The 17,733-nt window shown below is 41.1% G+C and overlaps 1 protein-coding gene across 1 annotated transcript in view; it reads left to right on the top strand.

Annotated features, from left to right (window-relative positions):
* The window catches only part of SH3YL1 (SH3 and SYLF domain containing 1), a 39,283-nt gene extending 28,043 nt beyond the window's left edge, over positions 1-11,240 (top strand). Inside the window, exons 8-11 of the mRNA XM_063078891.1 lie at positions 34-202; positions 583-661; positions 6,919-6,975; positions 11,029-11,240. Coding sequence (XP_062934961.1) covers positions 34-202; positions 583-661; positions 6,919-6,975; positions 11,029-11,219 — 496 coding nt within the window. The 3' untranslated portion in view covers positions 11,220-11,240. The remainder of the gene's footprint in view (positions 1-33; positions 203-582; positions 662-6,918; positions 6,976-11,028) is intronic.
* The last annotated feature ends 6,493 nt before the right edge of the window (positions 11,241-17,733 follow it).

Raw genomic sequence — 17,733 nt, 5'->3', positions numbered from 1 at the left:
CAGAAACACTCTTAATTTTATATTCCTTATTAGATTTTATTGTCAAGATATCCGAGCTTATGACATTTTATTTGGAGATACACCTCAGCCTGCCCAAGCAGAAGATCTTTATGAAATTCTTGATTCCTTTACTGAAAAGTATGAAAAGGAGGGACAAAGAATCAACGCGAGAAAAGCAGCCCGGGAGCAGAGGAAGGCAACTGTAATGGCTGGTTTCTAAGTTTCTCTCAGCAGTCACGGGAGCTTCTTTCCGTAGAATATTCTGTTGTTGATATTAGGTTCTTAATAACCTACTAAGCTTCCTTTGCATTTTCACTTACATAAAGTCCTTGTGAAAATACAACCTTGGCTATTGGTGGCACAGGGTGTCAGGGGTGCGGGGTGAGGTTAAGTTCCAGGTGTAAGAGGATCCCCATCTGCACCTACGTCTCGTCATCCAGGTCAATTGCATGGGCCCGAAGGAGCACATATGAGCCTTTAGGGTGCCTCCTTAGTAAGTGTATGGGATAAAAGTTTCCACATAAGCTCATGAAGTCAAAACATGGCTTTAATATTATGTGCATTTATTTTTGTTCCTCCCAGGCTAAAGAATTACCTCCAAAACCACTGTCGAGACCTCAGCAACCATCTGGATCAGTCCAGCTGAACACAGGCTTTCAAAGTAAATATTATTGTTGCAATTCAAATACAATTATAGTTAAGTAATTATTAAATATTATTAAGAAATCAAGCTGCATTATTAAACGTTCGAGTCAAATATAAAGAACTAATGGGTATTTAAGAAAGAATAAGTGCTCAGCCTTTTCTAAATGTATGACACAAATTCTCATCGCTCTAATTGTGAAAAGTTCTGCTCTCATTTATAAGATGCTTTCTTAAATCTACAAAGAAGTTTATCATTAGAGTTTTCTCATTTATTTTCTTTGTTATTTCTTCCAAAGACTGTTATCCCACTGATTTGAAATGGGAACAAAATAAGCCTCTTTTTTCTTGTATGCCTATAAACTTAAAATTCTGAATATTAATTTTACCATACATTCCTGGGAGCTCAGGATTTTATAAGGTGGTTGTTTAACTAGACAAAACTTAAAAAGCACCAGGTTTTGGTCTTTATCTCTCTTTTTATTATTCATTCCTATGTTAGTCACTCTTGGAATTCGGTTTTTCATGCATAGAGATTACTAGTAAATAGAAATATATTAAATAGGTAATCTTTCATACAATGATCGACTATTACACAAGAGTCACTGTGCTATGGCTTTTGTTAGCACAAAGGTGATTCTAACTCAGGTCGTGCCTTTAAAGAACTCTCAGTACAGGAAGAGAGATGTTAAGAGTAGAAAAATAACTGCTATTACTGGAAGAAAGTATATGATCGGTTCCCGGGGGAGTAGAATAAACATGAAAATTCTTCAGAGGGCAGGGAGCTGGTCTCAGCCTCGTGTTTCATGTGCTGTATCCGTTCTCCCTAATTTTCAGCCCAGGTTCCTTGTATTGATTCTCGGCTCTGCCTTTATCTTGTCTACGTTAGTCCAGCCCAGGAAACAGTCTCAGCAGCAAGACCTGTGGTCTCCCGTAACTCAGTCTGTGCCCCATTCTCTTGGGACACTGCTGTGCTGTCCCACGAGGGTGTTGTACTTCTGAGTCGTGCTCAGGTGTTGATTTGCTCAGACTCTTATTTCCAGTAACAGGATGTGAGCAGTGCGCCCATTTTTGTTTTAGATCTGAGTGATTATATAAAATTAGACTGTGTGTGTTTTACAATATGTAATGTTGCAACATTTCCTAAGAGAATAGATCTCTGTCTTATGCATATCTGAAAATCCTGCATTAATCCTCAATATCATGTCCTTCCAGTGCGGATTAAAACACTACTGTGCCCCATAAGGAACCTCTTTCACCGAGCAGGTGAGAAGCTCGGGAGACATGTTTCTGGTGCACGATCCTCTTAACACACGTTCTCAGACCTGCCACCTCAACGTCACCTTTCCCTCACCAGGTCCCGTGGCTGTGCCAGGCTTAAGGGTTGATTCCCACCAGGGTCTCGTGTTTTCTCCTGAAATCTCTCTTGTGCAGATGGGTGGTGCACTCCCACTTGCACGATGACAAGTGTGTACGGTTTTGCTGGTCACATTTCTGCAGACAGCTTTATTCATGACGCGCTCTGGTGACAACTCTCCTTCTACCTTGACTTGCTCAGTTGCATGACTTGTTGCTGCGTCTCGGTTGGTGTCTTCATATGCACAGTCTTTTCTCATGCAACACACCGTCTCAAGTTCTGCACGCCTGTTCTTAATTCAATGAAAGGAAAATTTCTGATATCTGTTTTTAATCTTGTATTTTAAAACTGACCTGTGCCTGTGTTCTTTATTAACAAACTAAACCTTTATTTTAATTTCTTGACATATCCTCACACATGTATGTAATTTTATATCAGTGTGCGTGTGGCTCACGTGAATGGCTTTTGAGTGCAGTATCGTCTTCTTTTCCTGTTTGGAGTTGCTCCCTTTCTCCCATCCCTCTGGTGTCTAAACATCTATGGCACCTCCTTCTGTCACCGTCCCAGGAGGCCCACGTCCACAGCATGAGGTGTGGACAGAAGCATGAGGTGCAGAGAGAATGCAGAACGTCCTCGCCCTGTTTTCACACAGCCCTGCACACAGGCGTGTGCACACGTCCCTGTGCACGTGCACAGTGCTTTGCTGTCGTCTCACACGACGCTGCCACGCTGCTCTTGCCGGTGGTGTCCGCTCTAATGTTTGTTTTGCTCAAGAACATCTCATACAAATCCCTATCAACTGGTAAATCTCTAATTAACTTTTAAGTGACTAATATTCCGTGGTGCAGATGTACATAGTTCGTCCAGCCACTCTCCAATTCATAGGTATTAACTTCATTTTTATTTTTTTCCATGACAAAAAAATGCCACAGCTAACATCCTTCTAAATTAATGTCTCTACACACTGGCACTTTCATTTTGTTGAGATAACTGCCATGATATGTCAAAGGGTATATTTTTAATTTTTAACAAATTTACTATATTCCTTTTCGAAAGTTTTTACTACTCATCAGCCATTCCCCACATGACACTCTGCACCACACGCACCTGCCACGATTGCGTTCCGCACCATATTCCCCATCACGTACGTTCCCCACCACACTGTCGGCCACATGCACTCCCACCATAACGCTGTCCGTTGTGACTTCCCAGCACGTGCGTGTCCCACCACAGTTCGTGCAGGAGCAGTTTGAAGTGTTTGTGAGTCGAGGCTGGTCATGTCTCTTTGTTAACTGGATTATGTTCATTCCTGTCAATTAGTGAATTTAAACATTTCTTTATACAATTGTTGGCATTTTTAATTTAATTTTGTCTGAAAAGTTTCTTCATTTTATTAGTCCGTTTTTTTCTATTGAGATACTTGTTGGTTACTCAATTTGTGGAAATGCTTGATTGTTAATGGCTTTGTCTGTCATTTGGGTTGCAATATTTTTCTACATTAATCATTTGTCTTTTGATCTTATTTTTCATATATTTCACTATATGAAAGTTTTAATTTTTGTGTAAAAATATTTCTGTCGTCTAGCTTTTAGATTTTGATTTTTTTCGTAATGGTTACGAAGGTCTTACTTTCTACACAAGATTGTATTCAGTCCCGTAGATTTTCCTGCAATATTTTAATTTTTGTAGTTACTGAATACTTATTCTTCAGATACGTTAAGATCATTTTATTAATTCTTCCTCCCTCCCCCAATATGCAATGCTAGTTAAAATAATATTATGTACTTCTGTTCATTCTATGATTTTTGGATACTAATTATAGTAACATTATATGTATAAATTAATTAGTTGGAGATATGTGTCATAATCTCCCCGTTTCATGCTTTCCACTTGTTGAGATATTATTTATGTCTTTCAGTAAGATTTCATAGTTTCTGTGCCTTTCTTGTTAGATTTATTCCTACATACTTTGTGTTTTGGCTTGCTGTGGTGAATGGAATGCACCATCTTATTTCTGTTTCAGAGTGCTCATTTGTATAGTTGAAGAAATCTTAATTTTCATGTATTTTGTTTGTCTTATATCTGGTTACCTACCCAAAATTATTTCTGGTCAGTTTTCTAGAATAGACTCTGTGGAGGTATTGGTTTCCTTCTCTCTGCTCAGCCAATGTTTATCTATCATCTATTTTTATATTTGGAAACTTTTTTCTTACTGAAACATGATTATACATGTTTGTGAGGTACAGAGTTGGGTAGTAACACCTGTCTACAACATGTGGGAGTCGAATCAGGATAATTGGTATGTTCATCATTACACAGGCAAACTTCTTAGGCCAGCGTGCACTGGTGTACACTGGTGTACACCTGTCCTTAGGGTTACACAGAGACCGCGAAAGAGTCCAGAGGCACAGGTGGCTTAAGAGACACAGTTTCCAGATCTCCAGCTCCCGATACATCCCTTCTTAAAGCCAGTCCAGCAGAGAGCACAGCATGCAAGTTGTCCACTTCATCTCGTGCATCTTCGCAATCACTTTTTCTATCTGTTAAGAAGGAAAAAGAATCCCCAAGCCCCGCTGGTTCTTACTATATTGTCCCCACAGTGTAAGAGCAGTGATCTAGTCTGAAATATGGATGTTGATGTTGGTGTGGTTAGTGAATAGTTCTGGTGAGTGGCAAATCCTTTCGTTAATCAGGTGATTTTTGTTCCTTTCCTTTCAACACAACTGAAGACGGACCTCATGAAATTGTCACCTGAATTTATAATGAGAACAGTATTTAATATTATCATTACATATGGATTATTCACAAAATCATGTAGCTATCATCACCAAAGCAAGAAGTTGTACTAGTAATTGTCTTAGTTCTTTTTCTGCTGCTGTAACAGAACACCACAATCTGGGTCATTTATAAAGGGATTTATTTGGCTCACAATTCTGGAGGCTGGGAAGCCAAGATCGAGGGACTGTACCTGGTGAGGGCCTTCTTGCCGCGTTGTAACAGGGCAGAAGGCGTCCGGCGCCAGGAAGCTCGCGTGCTTGAGACAGAGCGGGGGCATCTGGCTGAAGCCGTCCACCTACAGGAATCCACTCCCACATCAACATGTTCAAGAGGGTGGAGCCCTCCTAACCTAATTTGCTCTTAAATGTCCCACCTCTCAACATTATTGCAATGGCAGTTAAGTTTCAACATGAGTTTTGGAGGGGATATTAAAACCATAGCAGTGACGGGCCGAGCCCGTGGCGCAGTTGGTAGAGTGCTGCGCTGGCAGCGCGGCAACGCTCCCGCCGCGGGTTCGGATCCTATATAGGACTGACTGGTGCACTCACTGGCTGAGTGCCGGTCACGAAAAAACGACAAAAAAAGAAAAAAGAAAAAAAAAAAAAAAAAAAAAAAAAAAAAACCATAGCAGTGATATCTTATCTGTAATAATTATCTTATAGATATTGTTTTATCATGTCTTGGTGATGAATAACAGTGTGATTTTTTTTTTTTGGCCTCTATGTTATAGGTACTATAAAATAACTCAGGTACATTGCTGTAAAATACCGTCATCTAGCCCTCTCTAGTTTTTATAAGAATCAGCTTTCTTAACACGTAGATCAGTAAAAAAAAAAAAAAAAAAAAAAAATACCAAACTAGAAAGTGATGTTGAACCTATGACTGTGAGCAGTAAGAAACAGCCATCTGTGTGCATCAAGTAATTTTTAAAAGTCTCATTCATCTACTTACATGCATTTCAAATAAAATTTTACTTTTATGTTTAGTAAGCTGACAAATTCTTCATATATTTAAGATTTTGATCAGTTACCTACTAATAATGATTTTAATGATAACTCAATGTACAAGAAATTATTTAATAGAGATTTATGCTTAAAATTAAAAAATGAATTTCTATAAAAATTTTTGTTATAGAAAATGTTATATAAAAATATAACATTAATACGTGACTATAAAATATTTGAGACAAACATAATGAAATATGATTTGAAGGTTAAAAATGAATACTATATAATTTCTGACTATTAAAAAACAGCTTGTTGATTTTTGTTTTTAATGGATGATAGTGGTTGTCAGATCACTAGGATATGTAGAGTCTTCTATCCGAAAAGGAGAAATGTAATTATTTAAATAATTGCTATGTGAAATATGTTCAAAAGGACACCCCTTACAGCTATTTAAGCTCATATTGAACGATTTTAGGTGTCAATTAGAAATGCACAACAACAATGTACTCAAAAGGCCATGAGTGATCATGTAGGTGCTTCTGTGTCACACAGATACAGATATTTATCCTTGATGGGCATATACTTCATCTCTGTTGCTTATAACAGAATACCCAGAACTGGGCAATTTATGAAGAAATAGAATTCATTTCTTACAGTTCGGAGGCTGGGAAGTCCAAAGTCCAGGGAACATATCTGGTGAGGACCTAGTTCTTGTTGTTAACTCTACAAGGATTCAGGGTGTCACATGGTGAAATGGCAGAAGCAGGGAGCTAAAACTCCTCATGGGCTCTCCTTTTAATGCCTTCAGAACCACACCCACAACCACCATTAAAACATCAATGGATTAATCCATTTACTTGGGCGTGGTTCTCACAATCTAATCACGTCTTCAAGGCCCCACCTCTCAATTATCATAATAGGGTTTCCCACCCTCTTAACAGTGTCACAGTGGGGACCAAGCCTCCAACACGTGAAGCCTTGGGAAGACAGTCCAGTCTGTAATAGTGTGTCTTCTGGGTTTATTCAGGCATACCTCTTGATTTAAAGCATAATGAAATAGTGGTAATTCTAACAATTATAGTGATTTATAGTGATATCTTCCTATCAAGGGCAGGATTTGGCATTTTTGTGTATTTTATATGCTGTGTACTAACACATTTTCTAAATCTCTGCCCCCACCCCATCTTTTTGTAGGTAACAGAAATGAACACAAGCTCTATCCTGAACTTTCCAGCTGTCACGAGAGAGTTGGTAAATAAAAAATCTGCTTGCTAGAAGTGATTCATATCCACCTTATAATCACAAACTTTCTAACTAGTCTGATAGGTTATGAAAATCTCTTTGATTTAGAGGATATCCACATTATTTTGAGATGTACTCCATTTTTAAAAAAAAGCTATGCTTTTGTTCTTTTACTTGCTTTTAACTTGAGATAATAAAAGTAATGGAAAGCACGAAGAACTCCTGTGCTCAGCACGAGATGTGACCACATCTTTGTCTGAGGAGCACGTGGTCTTTTAAACGCTTGTTGTCCAGAAGCTTAACAGGAATAGAATGCCAAAGTTTGTTAATTTTGAATTATAACTTAAAACTTATTGCATTTTCTCTGAGTTTTAGCCTCATTAATTGTATATTTTTAAGGAGTTTTCTTCTTTTATTTTTGATGTTCAAATGTTGTGTTATTATTGGGAACTACGTCATAAAACTTACTAAGATTTCTTATAGTAAAAATAGTTCTTCAACCTGTCTTACTTAAATATTCTTTACACATTTTCCTTGAAAGAATTAGGCAATTATTTACAAATGTGAGGGGGACACAAGTTGAGGGCAAAGGTTAAACTGTCATAAATTACCCTATTTATTTTTTCACATCGTCTACTTTTTCACTAGAGTCACAAAATCATACATTACTGGATTAAGAAACTGTCAGAGAATTAACCATTTCATGTAAATGAAAGATCAAGAAATTAGGTACCCAAATATATTTTTTAAATTTATATCAGATAAATTTTTTAATTTTATGTAGATAAAAACATGTTGAAAATGTCTCATAAGCAGAGTCCCTTGGATGAAAGTCTACCTCTTCCTCATGGATTTGCCAGTAGCACCCCCTCCCCAGCTGTGACAACCACAAATGCCTCTAGACACTGCTCTGGGGACAAAAATGCTCCTGTTGAGAGCCACAGGTCTTTGTGAACTGGCCTCACATGGTGGCCTCATCTGGTGGCCTTGTCAGGTGGTCTCCCCTTGTGGCCTCATCTGGTGACCTCATCTGGCTGATTCACCAGTGATACACACTCCTAAAGGAGACTTAGTCCCCGAAGCTGGAGACACTTCCCCAACACGTGGCCCGGAGAGACGTGGGTGCCAGAATCAGAACCACCAGCCCATCAGTACAGTGTAGTTGACAATAGCAAGGTGTGTACCAGAAGTGAAGGCTGTGTTCTCTGATCTGTGGACCTCTCAAAGGCTGATATTTTCCTCCTGAAACATGTCTGGTGCCAGATGTGCTGTCTGCACCTGGGTCCCATTATGCAGGCTCCATGAGAAAGTGAGCTGGGGTAAGACGGTAAGTCCCAGGGCCCAGCCTCGCTAATTGTGAGCCTCAGGGCAGCTGTCAATCACCAAATGCTGATTGTAATCTAACTCTGTTTCCTGATTTGGGAGAGAAAAATAACCACTATTTGTATTAAACGTGAATATTATAATGGAAATGGCCAATTGCTTCAAAGATGCTTCAGGTTTTTTTAAGCACAGAAATATGCAACTTAAAGGCAGCCATCACGCAGGAGGAAAGGCACCTGTGATGCCCAGTGGTTTTTTTAGCAACTCAGAGGGCTCTGCTTCCCGGCAAGCAGGGTGGCCCCTTTCACAGAAGAACATAGCTCCTTGGCTCACCTGTTTTCCTTTCTTCCTCCTTTTTTTTTAAATGAATTTCTTTGTGGGCATTAAACTTCTCCTTGTAGAAATTATCCTTAATATTTACACTAAAGAGGAACTTTAAGTCATTTGAAGATTTTTGAAAGAAAATAACTAGTAGGGCGTGGTGCGGAATGGCTGGGAACCTTCCTCTCTGAAGGTAGATGCTGTCCCGGAGCCGCGCCTCTGCGAGGCCACCCTCAGCCCCACCTTCACGTGGCTGCGAGCTGTCCCCGAGCTGGGGCCCCGAGCTATCCCGCTCTGCTCCCCAGGGCTGGAAGGATCGGCCTGACTGAGGGGTCGTGCAGGCACAGTCGCAGCACACCCGGCCACGTTCCTCAGCAGCTCTCCCAGCAGAGCCCGGCCTCTCCTGAGCTCCAGGCTGGGCTGGGGAAGGGAGGAACGTGGGACGTCGGCCTGCTCGAGCCCAGCAGCAGCTGCCACGCTCCCTGCGGAGCCTGAGCCCTGCCACCCTGCCCTCTGCCCTCCGGCCCATTCCTGGTGTGTTCACGTCTCATCAGCAGCAGAATGTGGGGCTGACTTGCACCAGCTCCGTGACCCTCTTTGCTCTCTCATTTAGTTCATCGTATCTTTCTCCTCCTGACTGTTCTTCATGAGATATATTCCTAAAGTGTCCATGATCAACTAGTTATCAGGGATTAGCCAGGATCATCGATAGCAGACATTCCTACTACTGTAGAGTCTGGATAACCGAGTGGTGCTGGAAAATATTCCGATCCTCCTCGAGAGACTTGCCTAATAAGCATAAAGTGCTCCGACAAATCCAAGTTGAGTCTGTCGAACATGATGGAATATTTGTGTGGTTGCTCAAGATCTTGGGGTTTGGTGTCAGTACTGATTAAGAGTGCCCGGAGACAAACTTCCCACAGCCACCTGTCCCGCCCTCCACGGAGGGCTCTCCAACCTTGGGCAAATTACCTGATGTCCCCAAGCCCCAGCTCACACGTGTGAGGTAGGGAAGGCCGGAGCCGTGTCCTCGGGTGCGAGGATTAGGTGGAGCACATGAAAGTGGCTGCCGTAGAGCCCGGCCAGTAGACGGGGCTGCTGTCACATAGCTATAGAAAGAACTGTAGCACCATCTTGTGTGAGCTGCAAATTCAGTGTTTTAGTCAATGCAGTTTAATTAAAGTGTTGACTATTTTTAATTCTTACCGACAGGCAAGTTCAATTTTTAAAAATTATCTTTATTATAGTATATGGGTTCAAAAAGGAACTGGTTTACAATTTCCATGCTGATGCTTTCTGTGTATCTGTACTTAAATGCATGTAACAGCATCCAATTGCCTGATTTATGCACAAAATTATATGAAGCATAGAAGGGTCAAACTCCACGTAGTTGAGTACGCTCAATTCTCAAAGTATTTTTTTCCTATTACAATACATTAAGTTACACACATTGTCTAGCAATACTTGTTAAACATATGTAGATATGCAGCCCAATGTGCTAATTTGCATTTCATCTGATATTGAGAGATTGGATCAATTAAGCACAGATATAAATACAGCCATGAAGCCCAGTGAGAAAAAATGTCTTCTGGTGAAACAGCAAAACATACTCAAGCTGGAATCCTCAAGACCAATGACTAAAGAGCACAGCGTTTAAATTAAACCTTTTCTGATATAATCATGGGCATAAATGTCAGCTTTTCTCTAACATCTATCGTTCATGGAAGCCATCACAAACGTCTGGCTTCTATAACTAAGTGCCAAAATGAAACACCATAGACTGGGTGGTTTATGAACATAGAAATTTACCTCCCACCTTCTAGAGGCTGGGAAGTCCCAGGATCACGGTGCTGGAAATTCAGTGTCTGGTGAGGTCTTGATTCCTGGTTCACAGATGCACCTCCTTGCTGTGCCCTCACTTGGTGGACAGGGCCACTGAGCTCCCTCAGGCCTCTTCTGCACATACAGATCCCGTCCATGGGGGCCCCACTTCCTAACACCATCACCTTGCAGGTTAGGATTTCCACATACAGTTTTGGGAGGGAAACAATCATTCAGACCAATAGTAATGACTATTGTATTAAAATGGAAAAATGTAAATAATATTATCTTAAAGATTATTCAAAATTCAAACAGTCATAACCACAAACATTTGCTAAATACACAGGTACATAATAATGATCAGTTCTGACTTATGTGGATTTGGGAAGTTATTGCTAAACATTTGCTCTTTTCAAAGGAGGAATATATAAGTTTAATAAGGTGATGAAAGTCATACAGTGTGTCTGATGTGGGTCCTGCCTACCTCCAGGCATCAGAATGACAAGCCCGGAGTAGTTCATTTATATCTTACCTACAGGGGCTCCCAATTTCCCCCCCAAAACATGAATAATTTAAATATTTTTTTTCTTGCTATAGGCAATTCAAATCCACCTGTGGAAGTGACAGCTCTATATTCCTTTGAAGGACAACAGCCCGGGGACTTGAGTTTTCAAGCTGGAGACAGAATCATAGTCATATCCAAAACAGATTCGCAGTTCGATTGGTGGGAAGGGACACTTCGAGGCCAAACTGGCATTTTTCCAGCCAACTATGTTACCATGAATTGAAGATTATTTTATTTTCTTCCATGAAAATTTTTTTTAAATTTTTCTACAGATAGGGCTAACTATCCAGTTAAGCAATGTTTACAAATTTAAAAACACTTTTGTTCTACAGACTATTTGGCTAGTATGTAAAAGATTTGTGTTTTCTATATCTAGTTAATTTACATATCCTTAAATACTTTGTACTGATTTTATCACATATTCTACTTAATAGTTAATATCCTACAGTTTATATGATTGTAATACTTTTGTGTTCATTTTCAAACATCACTAAACAGCGACCTGGCCATGTATATGGTAACAGTTTCCTTAAATTTGAGAATCTTGGAGCAGAGCCTCAAATGTCAATTCATCCATTTCTACTTGCAAAGTGACTAGAAAAATAAATCAGCTTAAGTAGGGTATTACGTAACACTTAGAGTTGTACGTATTATCTAGAATATGAATTCTTAAAAACTATCTTTACATCTTCAAACATTGTATGCATACATTTACAGTAGAAACACGCAATTACAGAAAACGTTTGGCTACTATGCCTTATAAAAAGATGCTGTCTATTTCTTCTTTATGGGGCTATGTTTCTTCATTTCAAGCAGTAGATCAATTTATGGTGACATGGTTGAGTTTTCCCGAAATAAATGTTTTTTAAAATCTTTGTGTTTCCTATTTTCTTTTGGTAAGGTAGGCAGGGGCCCCATCGTTCATCTGCAGGTTACAAACCACCTCCGCTTTCAGGCAGCAAAACCCTTCCCTGAACTCCAGGCTCACCTCCAGCGGTGCACGTGGCAAGTCTGTGCGATGCTCTGCATGTGGCGGCATCTCAGACCTAACTTGCCCAAAACCAAACTCTCGCTCACCTCTCCTCTGAGCCTGCCCCTCCCGCAAACCCACTTCAGATTATATCTTTTTAAAACACTATAGTCCAATCTCACTTATGAATATTGTTACAAAAATCCTAGTAACACACTGATGTGATATGTTAAAGCCACTAAAAATGTTAAATACCTAAAAATAAAACAGAACCTTTTTAAAGACTTTGTGAGGAAAACACTCCTGAAAGATGCAGGACTTAAACAAATGGACTAGCATAAAGGATTCTGGACAAGAAACCTCCCCGAGACGTCAAGCTTCCTTAGGTTAATCAATTTTTGTTTTCTCTGAAAAATAAAACAACAAGGGTGACTAGCCCTACTGGGAACTAAAACACACTCTAAGGCTTCAGTACGTTGTGCAGGGTGGGCGTTTCTCCTGTTATGGGTGAAGACGAGCATTTTTCTGTTTGGGAATCATTTTGTATAACTGTGTATGTGACCTGTCTATTTTGCCCATTGTTATAGTTTTTATTTCTTCACGACTTTTTGAATTCCTTATATAGTAGAGGATAATCACCTTTTTCTGTAATGTAAGTTACAAATATTTCCTCCTAGTTGTTGCTGTCTTTTGAGTTTTTCCACACTGTTTTATGCTATCAGAAAAAGCAAAACAAAACAAAAACCTTTGTTTTTATGTAGTTGAATTTATGGGACTTTTCCAGCTTCCAGGTTATAAGGAAATGTACCCTTCTAAAGTATTCTGGTCCTCGTGTGGAACCCCTTCTACACTGGCACTCCAGTGTGTTGGGAGCGCACTCGGGTGTCCCTTCCTGCTCTCGGTGGACAGCCCACTGGCCGGGCCTTCGCCCCGTCTTACTTTCCCACGTTGTCCAGTCTCTCCTGGACGTCCTGTTGTCCGCGTGTTTGCCACACCACATGGACTGAATTCTAAGGCTTTGTGGCAAGCTTTAAAATGTGGCAGGACTAGTATTCCTCTCACTTGTTTCTTTGAGGAAATTTCCTGCTGTACTTTTTGTTTATTTTCACTTGGAAACTTTAGAATCAATTTGACTATCTCCAGAAACAGTAACTAATATTTCCTACTGGGATTGTGTTAAATTCACGTATTACCATGAAAGAAAACTGGCTTGCTCACAACCTCAGCTGTGCAAAGCAAGAACGGGATGTCTATTTGTTCAAGTCCAATTAGGAGTGTTATAAAGCTTTGTCACACGTAAAATGTGCACACTTTTTGTTAAGTGTGCAACTTGGTACTTTATCATTCTCGTGGACTATTGAAATGTGACGTCTACCAATTTTAAATGTATCATTCCACCCCTGCGCATTTGCTCACGCGTGCACACACGCACACACACGTGCACACACACACACACGTGCACACACGCACACACACATGTGCACACATGCACACAAACACCATTCACGGAAGTTCCTTGGGGGAAGGACAAATTCTTGTTCAACGCGGTGCTTCTGGTGCCTGGCAAAATGCTGTTATTGAATGAATTTCAGTTTATCAGTTGAGGAAAAAATAGAGACAAGAAATAGGAAAATTAAGCAGTTTGCCAAGGGTTGCACACTCATAAAAATAAGAACTAGAACTTAAAACACATTCTTCTGAGTCTATAAAAATGTTCTGTATTTAATGGAATTAAATCCTCCAGCCATTATTCACATATGTTAACACGTTTGTTTTACATTTTAGATTAATAGTCAACTTCTGTGAAAAACATAAACTTTTTTCTTCATCCAAAATGCTAATTGATATGTTCCTTCAATATCTACAGTTCAGAACTTTATCAAGGGTTTCAATTAGAATTAGAAATGCTTTAGAAAACAACCGGGGGCACTAAACACCTTTCAAAATTTGTCTTTTGCCACATATAGCACAGAACACACATTTCCTACGTGCTCTTTCTTCCATCTCAGGATTCGCAGTTTCCTGCCTGTTCAATTACTGAATCAATTAAGGCCCTGAGCTGTGGAGACTCAGCAGCGCTGCTCTCAGTCGGAGCCACCGGCTTACGAAGATGGTAGTAAAATGTTGACAACTCCTCAAATGTCTCTGGTGTCACCAGGCCACTTCCTTTTGCAGGTCTGTCTTAATTTTGTTTGAATGTGGTTTCACCACACTGCTCCTGGGAAAGTTAAAAGGAGACCTCAGGGATCTCCAACAAAGACTGATGTCACCTCTCCCAGGGTGGCGGAGACGCAAAGGATTACTCAAAGCCCATTTCTCCAGAGCAGTGAGAGGCCCAGCAGGGGTTATTTCCTAGGAATTCTCTCTTGAAGGATTTGCAAGGAAGGGGTTAATTCCAGGCAAATCCTTCAAGAGAGAATTCCTAGGAAATAACCCCTTCTGGGCCTCTCACTGCTCTGGAGAAATGGGCTTTGAGTAATGGCTTTGAGTCTCTGTCACCCTGGGAGAGGTGACAAGTGGTGCCCCGTGTGAGGAATTTATGCCTCCACGGATCAGAGACCGACCTGCCAAGCCTTGGAGAGGAAAAGGACATCCGATGTTTATAGTGACGCATCCCAGCAAGGGAAGTCCCGGCCAGGGAATCACCGGCGGCTTTCAATTAGTGTCGCATCTGCAGCAGGTCAGGTTAGGTCTTTTCAGCCCAAAGGTTTTGTTTCTCTTTCTTTCACTTTTAAAATATGGAACTCCCTTATCCAAAGAGGAGACTCAACCTAAACTACAGCTCCGATGTCTCCTTAAAGCAGCCGGCTCTGAAGTAGCTAAACGGCAGCTTGTAGAACTGTTAGTGGTTGTTACACAACCGTGTCCTTGGTATCCCAAGGAAGGGACACTTGATACTGAGGATTGGGAGCGAATTGGTCGCTGTTTAAAAAATGCAATAGGTCCCGTTAAGGCTTCTCATTTAATGGTTTGGAACTTACGTCATTTTGCTTTAAGATCTTTCCAGGACCCTAACAAAGAACAAAAACGTGTCTATGTCACTGAAGAGGAGGAAAAAGAGCCCTCGGGTCCTGCGCCACCCCTGCCTTTAGAGGTGAACCGTTCATCTGCTCCCTTGATGGATCCCGTCTTAAAGAAGGACACAGCCTGGGAATTGACACCGGTCATCTCTTTCCTGTCGTAAGAACTGGGACTCAGCCCAGACATGGAAACCTCCCGTTCTCCTTGTTTGATAGATTTAAAAACAGCATCACAGAACATGGCTTACGTAGGTAGCACTTTTACTAAGGGACGCTTGGAATCCGCTGCCAACGGGTATAATGTGGCCCCTCGGGATTGGAAAACACTTGGAAAAGCTGTTTTAACAATTGTTCGATATACTGTGTGGCTATAAGAATTTCGGGAGGCCTTACGTGCTACTGTTTGAGAAAATATGCAGAACAATGTTCAAATTGACATGAGCATGTTGTTTGGGGAAGGAGATTTTATAACGCCTCAGGCAGAGGCTTTACCTCCTCAGCAAGTGCTCGACCAGACACCTCTGCGGCCGTAAAGCCTTGGAACAGAATTCCTGACACAAACACTCCCACTAAATCTTTCCCTGCTATTAGACAGGGTCCCACTGAGCCTTATCTAGATTTTATTAGTCATCTTCAAGACATAACTAGACAAATTGACAATGCTCAGGCAGCCCAGGTACTTTCACTACAATTGGCTTTTGACAATGCTAATGAAGACTGTCAAAAGGTCCTTCTCCCCATAAAAAATAAAAATCCCACTCATGCTGCTGTGGTCAGAGCCCGCCAGAATGTGGGCACTGAAACTCATAGAGCCCAAGTTCTCGCTGCGGCTCTCCAACCTAACATGTTTTAAATGTGGAAAGGAAGGTCATTTTCAAAAGGATGGCAAACAAGAGAAAATAAAACAAACCAGAGCAAAACGAAAATGTCCTAACTGTAAAACAGGGTTTCATTGGTCAAATGACTGCAGATCTAAATTCTACATAGAAGGCAATGCCCTTTCGGGAAATGCGCAACGGGGTGCCAACTCCCACACCCCCAAAACAAGGGGAGTCAAATTCTCAATGCTCAGGCTCTGACCTGGACAATTTCCTGCCCCCAGACTTCGAATAAATGATCAAACGATTGTCAATTTGACCTTAACAGAAGATGTTATTTTAGATAAAGCAGGACAAGTCAGGTTAGGCTATACCTTAAACTACAGGGCTTTGGCCATGCTAAGACTAAGGACTGTGGTCCTACTACGCTTTAAGTTGGGCTCTGTGAAATACATGTGCTTATAAGTGTTAGTATCCTCCACAGACTGGACCCACCAACCAGCTGGACAGGAGAGAGAGACGCCGGGCGGTCGGGAGGGTGGCCCGGGGCACCCGCTCTCCTGACAGAGTCACATCGCGCCACCTGAAATGGGGCAGATTTAAACTAACTGTAACAGAGAACGTTTGTTAGGTGGACACTCTCCCCAGAAGCGTGCATACTGGCCTTGAGTCAGGTCCCCACTGACTTTTTGCAAGATATTGTCAGCAGATGGTGCTGGGCTCCGGAGCAGGTTGTCCTACTGTGCATTCTGCTTGGCTACTTACCCCCCATACCCGCGGCCAGAGTCACTGCCTGTCTGGTCTGTGCCGCGTCATCTGTAAAATACGTACCTCACAGGATGACGGGGGGACCGCATGAGGAGAGAGGGCAAACCTCACCTGCGTAAGTGTCCGACAAGCGTCATCTCCTTGTTCTTCCTTGAAGCAGCACAAACATTTTCACCCAAACTCGTAAGATACGGGGTGCGTAACCTTGTCTATGAAAAGGCAATGCAGACATTCTTTTAGCTAAATTTAAAACTGACTACATAATCCTTATGTTGCATAACAGAAAGCCTTGCACTCATGCACAGAAGGCAGTCCCTTAACAAAAGCCACCCTTACGTTCCAGAACTCCCCCGCAACCACCTCTGTCCTAAATTAATAACCGCAGTGTCGTCTACTGTGGCTATAGCAAGTCATTTCCTGGTTAAAAAAGAAAAATAAATAAATTATGCAGCACTACAAAGAAAATGCAGTCTATCCATTAAAATAAAATAAAATTGCTAACAAATATACCACACTAAAGCAAGATGTTAAAAAAGGGGGAACTTTGGGGGATGAAGAAAGACATGAGAACTCTACTTTCAGCTCAGTTTTCCTGTAAATCTAAAACTCAAAGAAATAGTCTATTAATTGTAAAAAATGAAGTGAAATAGTTTGATCTTATCACTTAATCACAGATAAATGAAGTTATAAAGGTTAAAGAAAAATTAGTTTCTGTTTTTTATATGGCAACATTGACCCTTGGTCTCAAGCCACTGTATTTATGTCACGTAATTTAAGCTTTTCAAGAAAACCAGAAGTAACAGGCTGAGAATATTCCGAGGGTGACTGGGACAGCTGCCTGTGCTTACTCTCTGGTACAGACCGGGCTATTTCTTACCTTTCTCATAGGCGAGAGCTCCTGGGAGCATACAAACAAAAGCCCAGATGTTGGGAAAATGTCCAATTTTATGTGAACTTCGATTGATCACTGAACTTCTGAACCTCAGTAAATTTTTATCATATGGATTTAGAAAGATTTGGGGCAGATTAAATGAACTAATGACATGAAAAGTCTTGCTGCTCAAGGTGAGCAGGAGCAGGGACGGAGCTGGAAGCCCCTGGTGTTTGCTCCTGGTGCTTTCGGTCCCTGCTCATCCACGCACATGGTGACTCCACAACAGC

This window comes from Cynocephalus volans, chromosome 14, assembly GCF_027409185.1.
Source record: "Cynocephalus volans isolate mCynVol1 chromosome 14, mCynVol1.pri, whole genome shotgun sequence".
Classification (NCBI taxonomy): domain Eukaryota; kingdom Metazoa; phylum Chordata; class Mammalia; order Dermoptera; family Cynocephalidae; genus Cynocephalus; species Cynocephalus volans.
The sequence above is the reverse complement of the archived record's forward strand: the minus strand, read 5'-3'. Positions and strand labels throughout refer to the sequence as shown.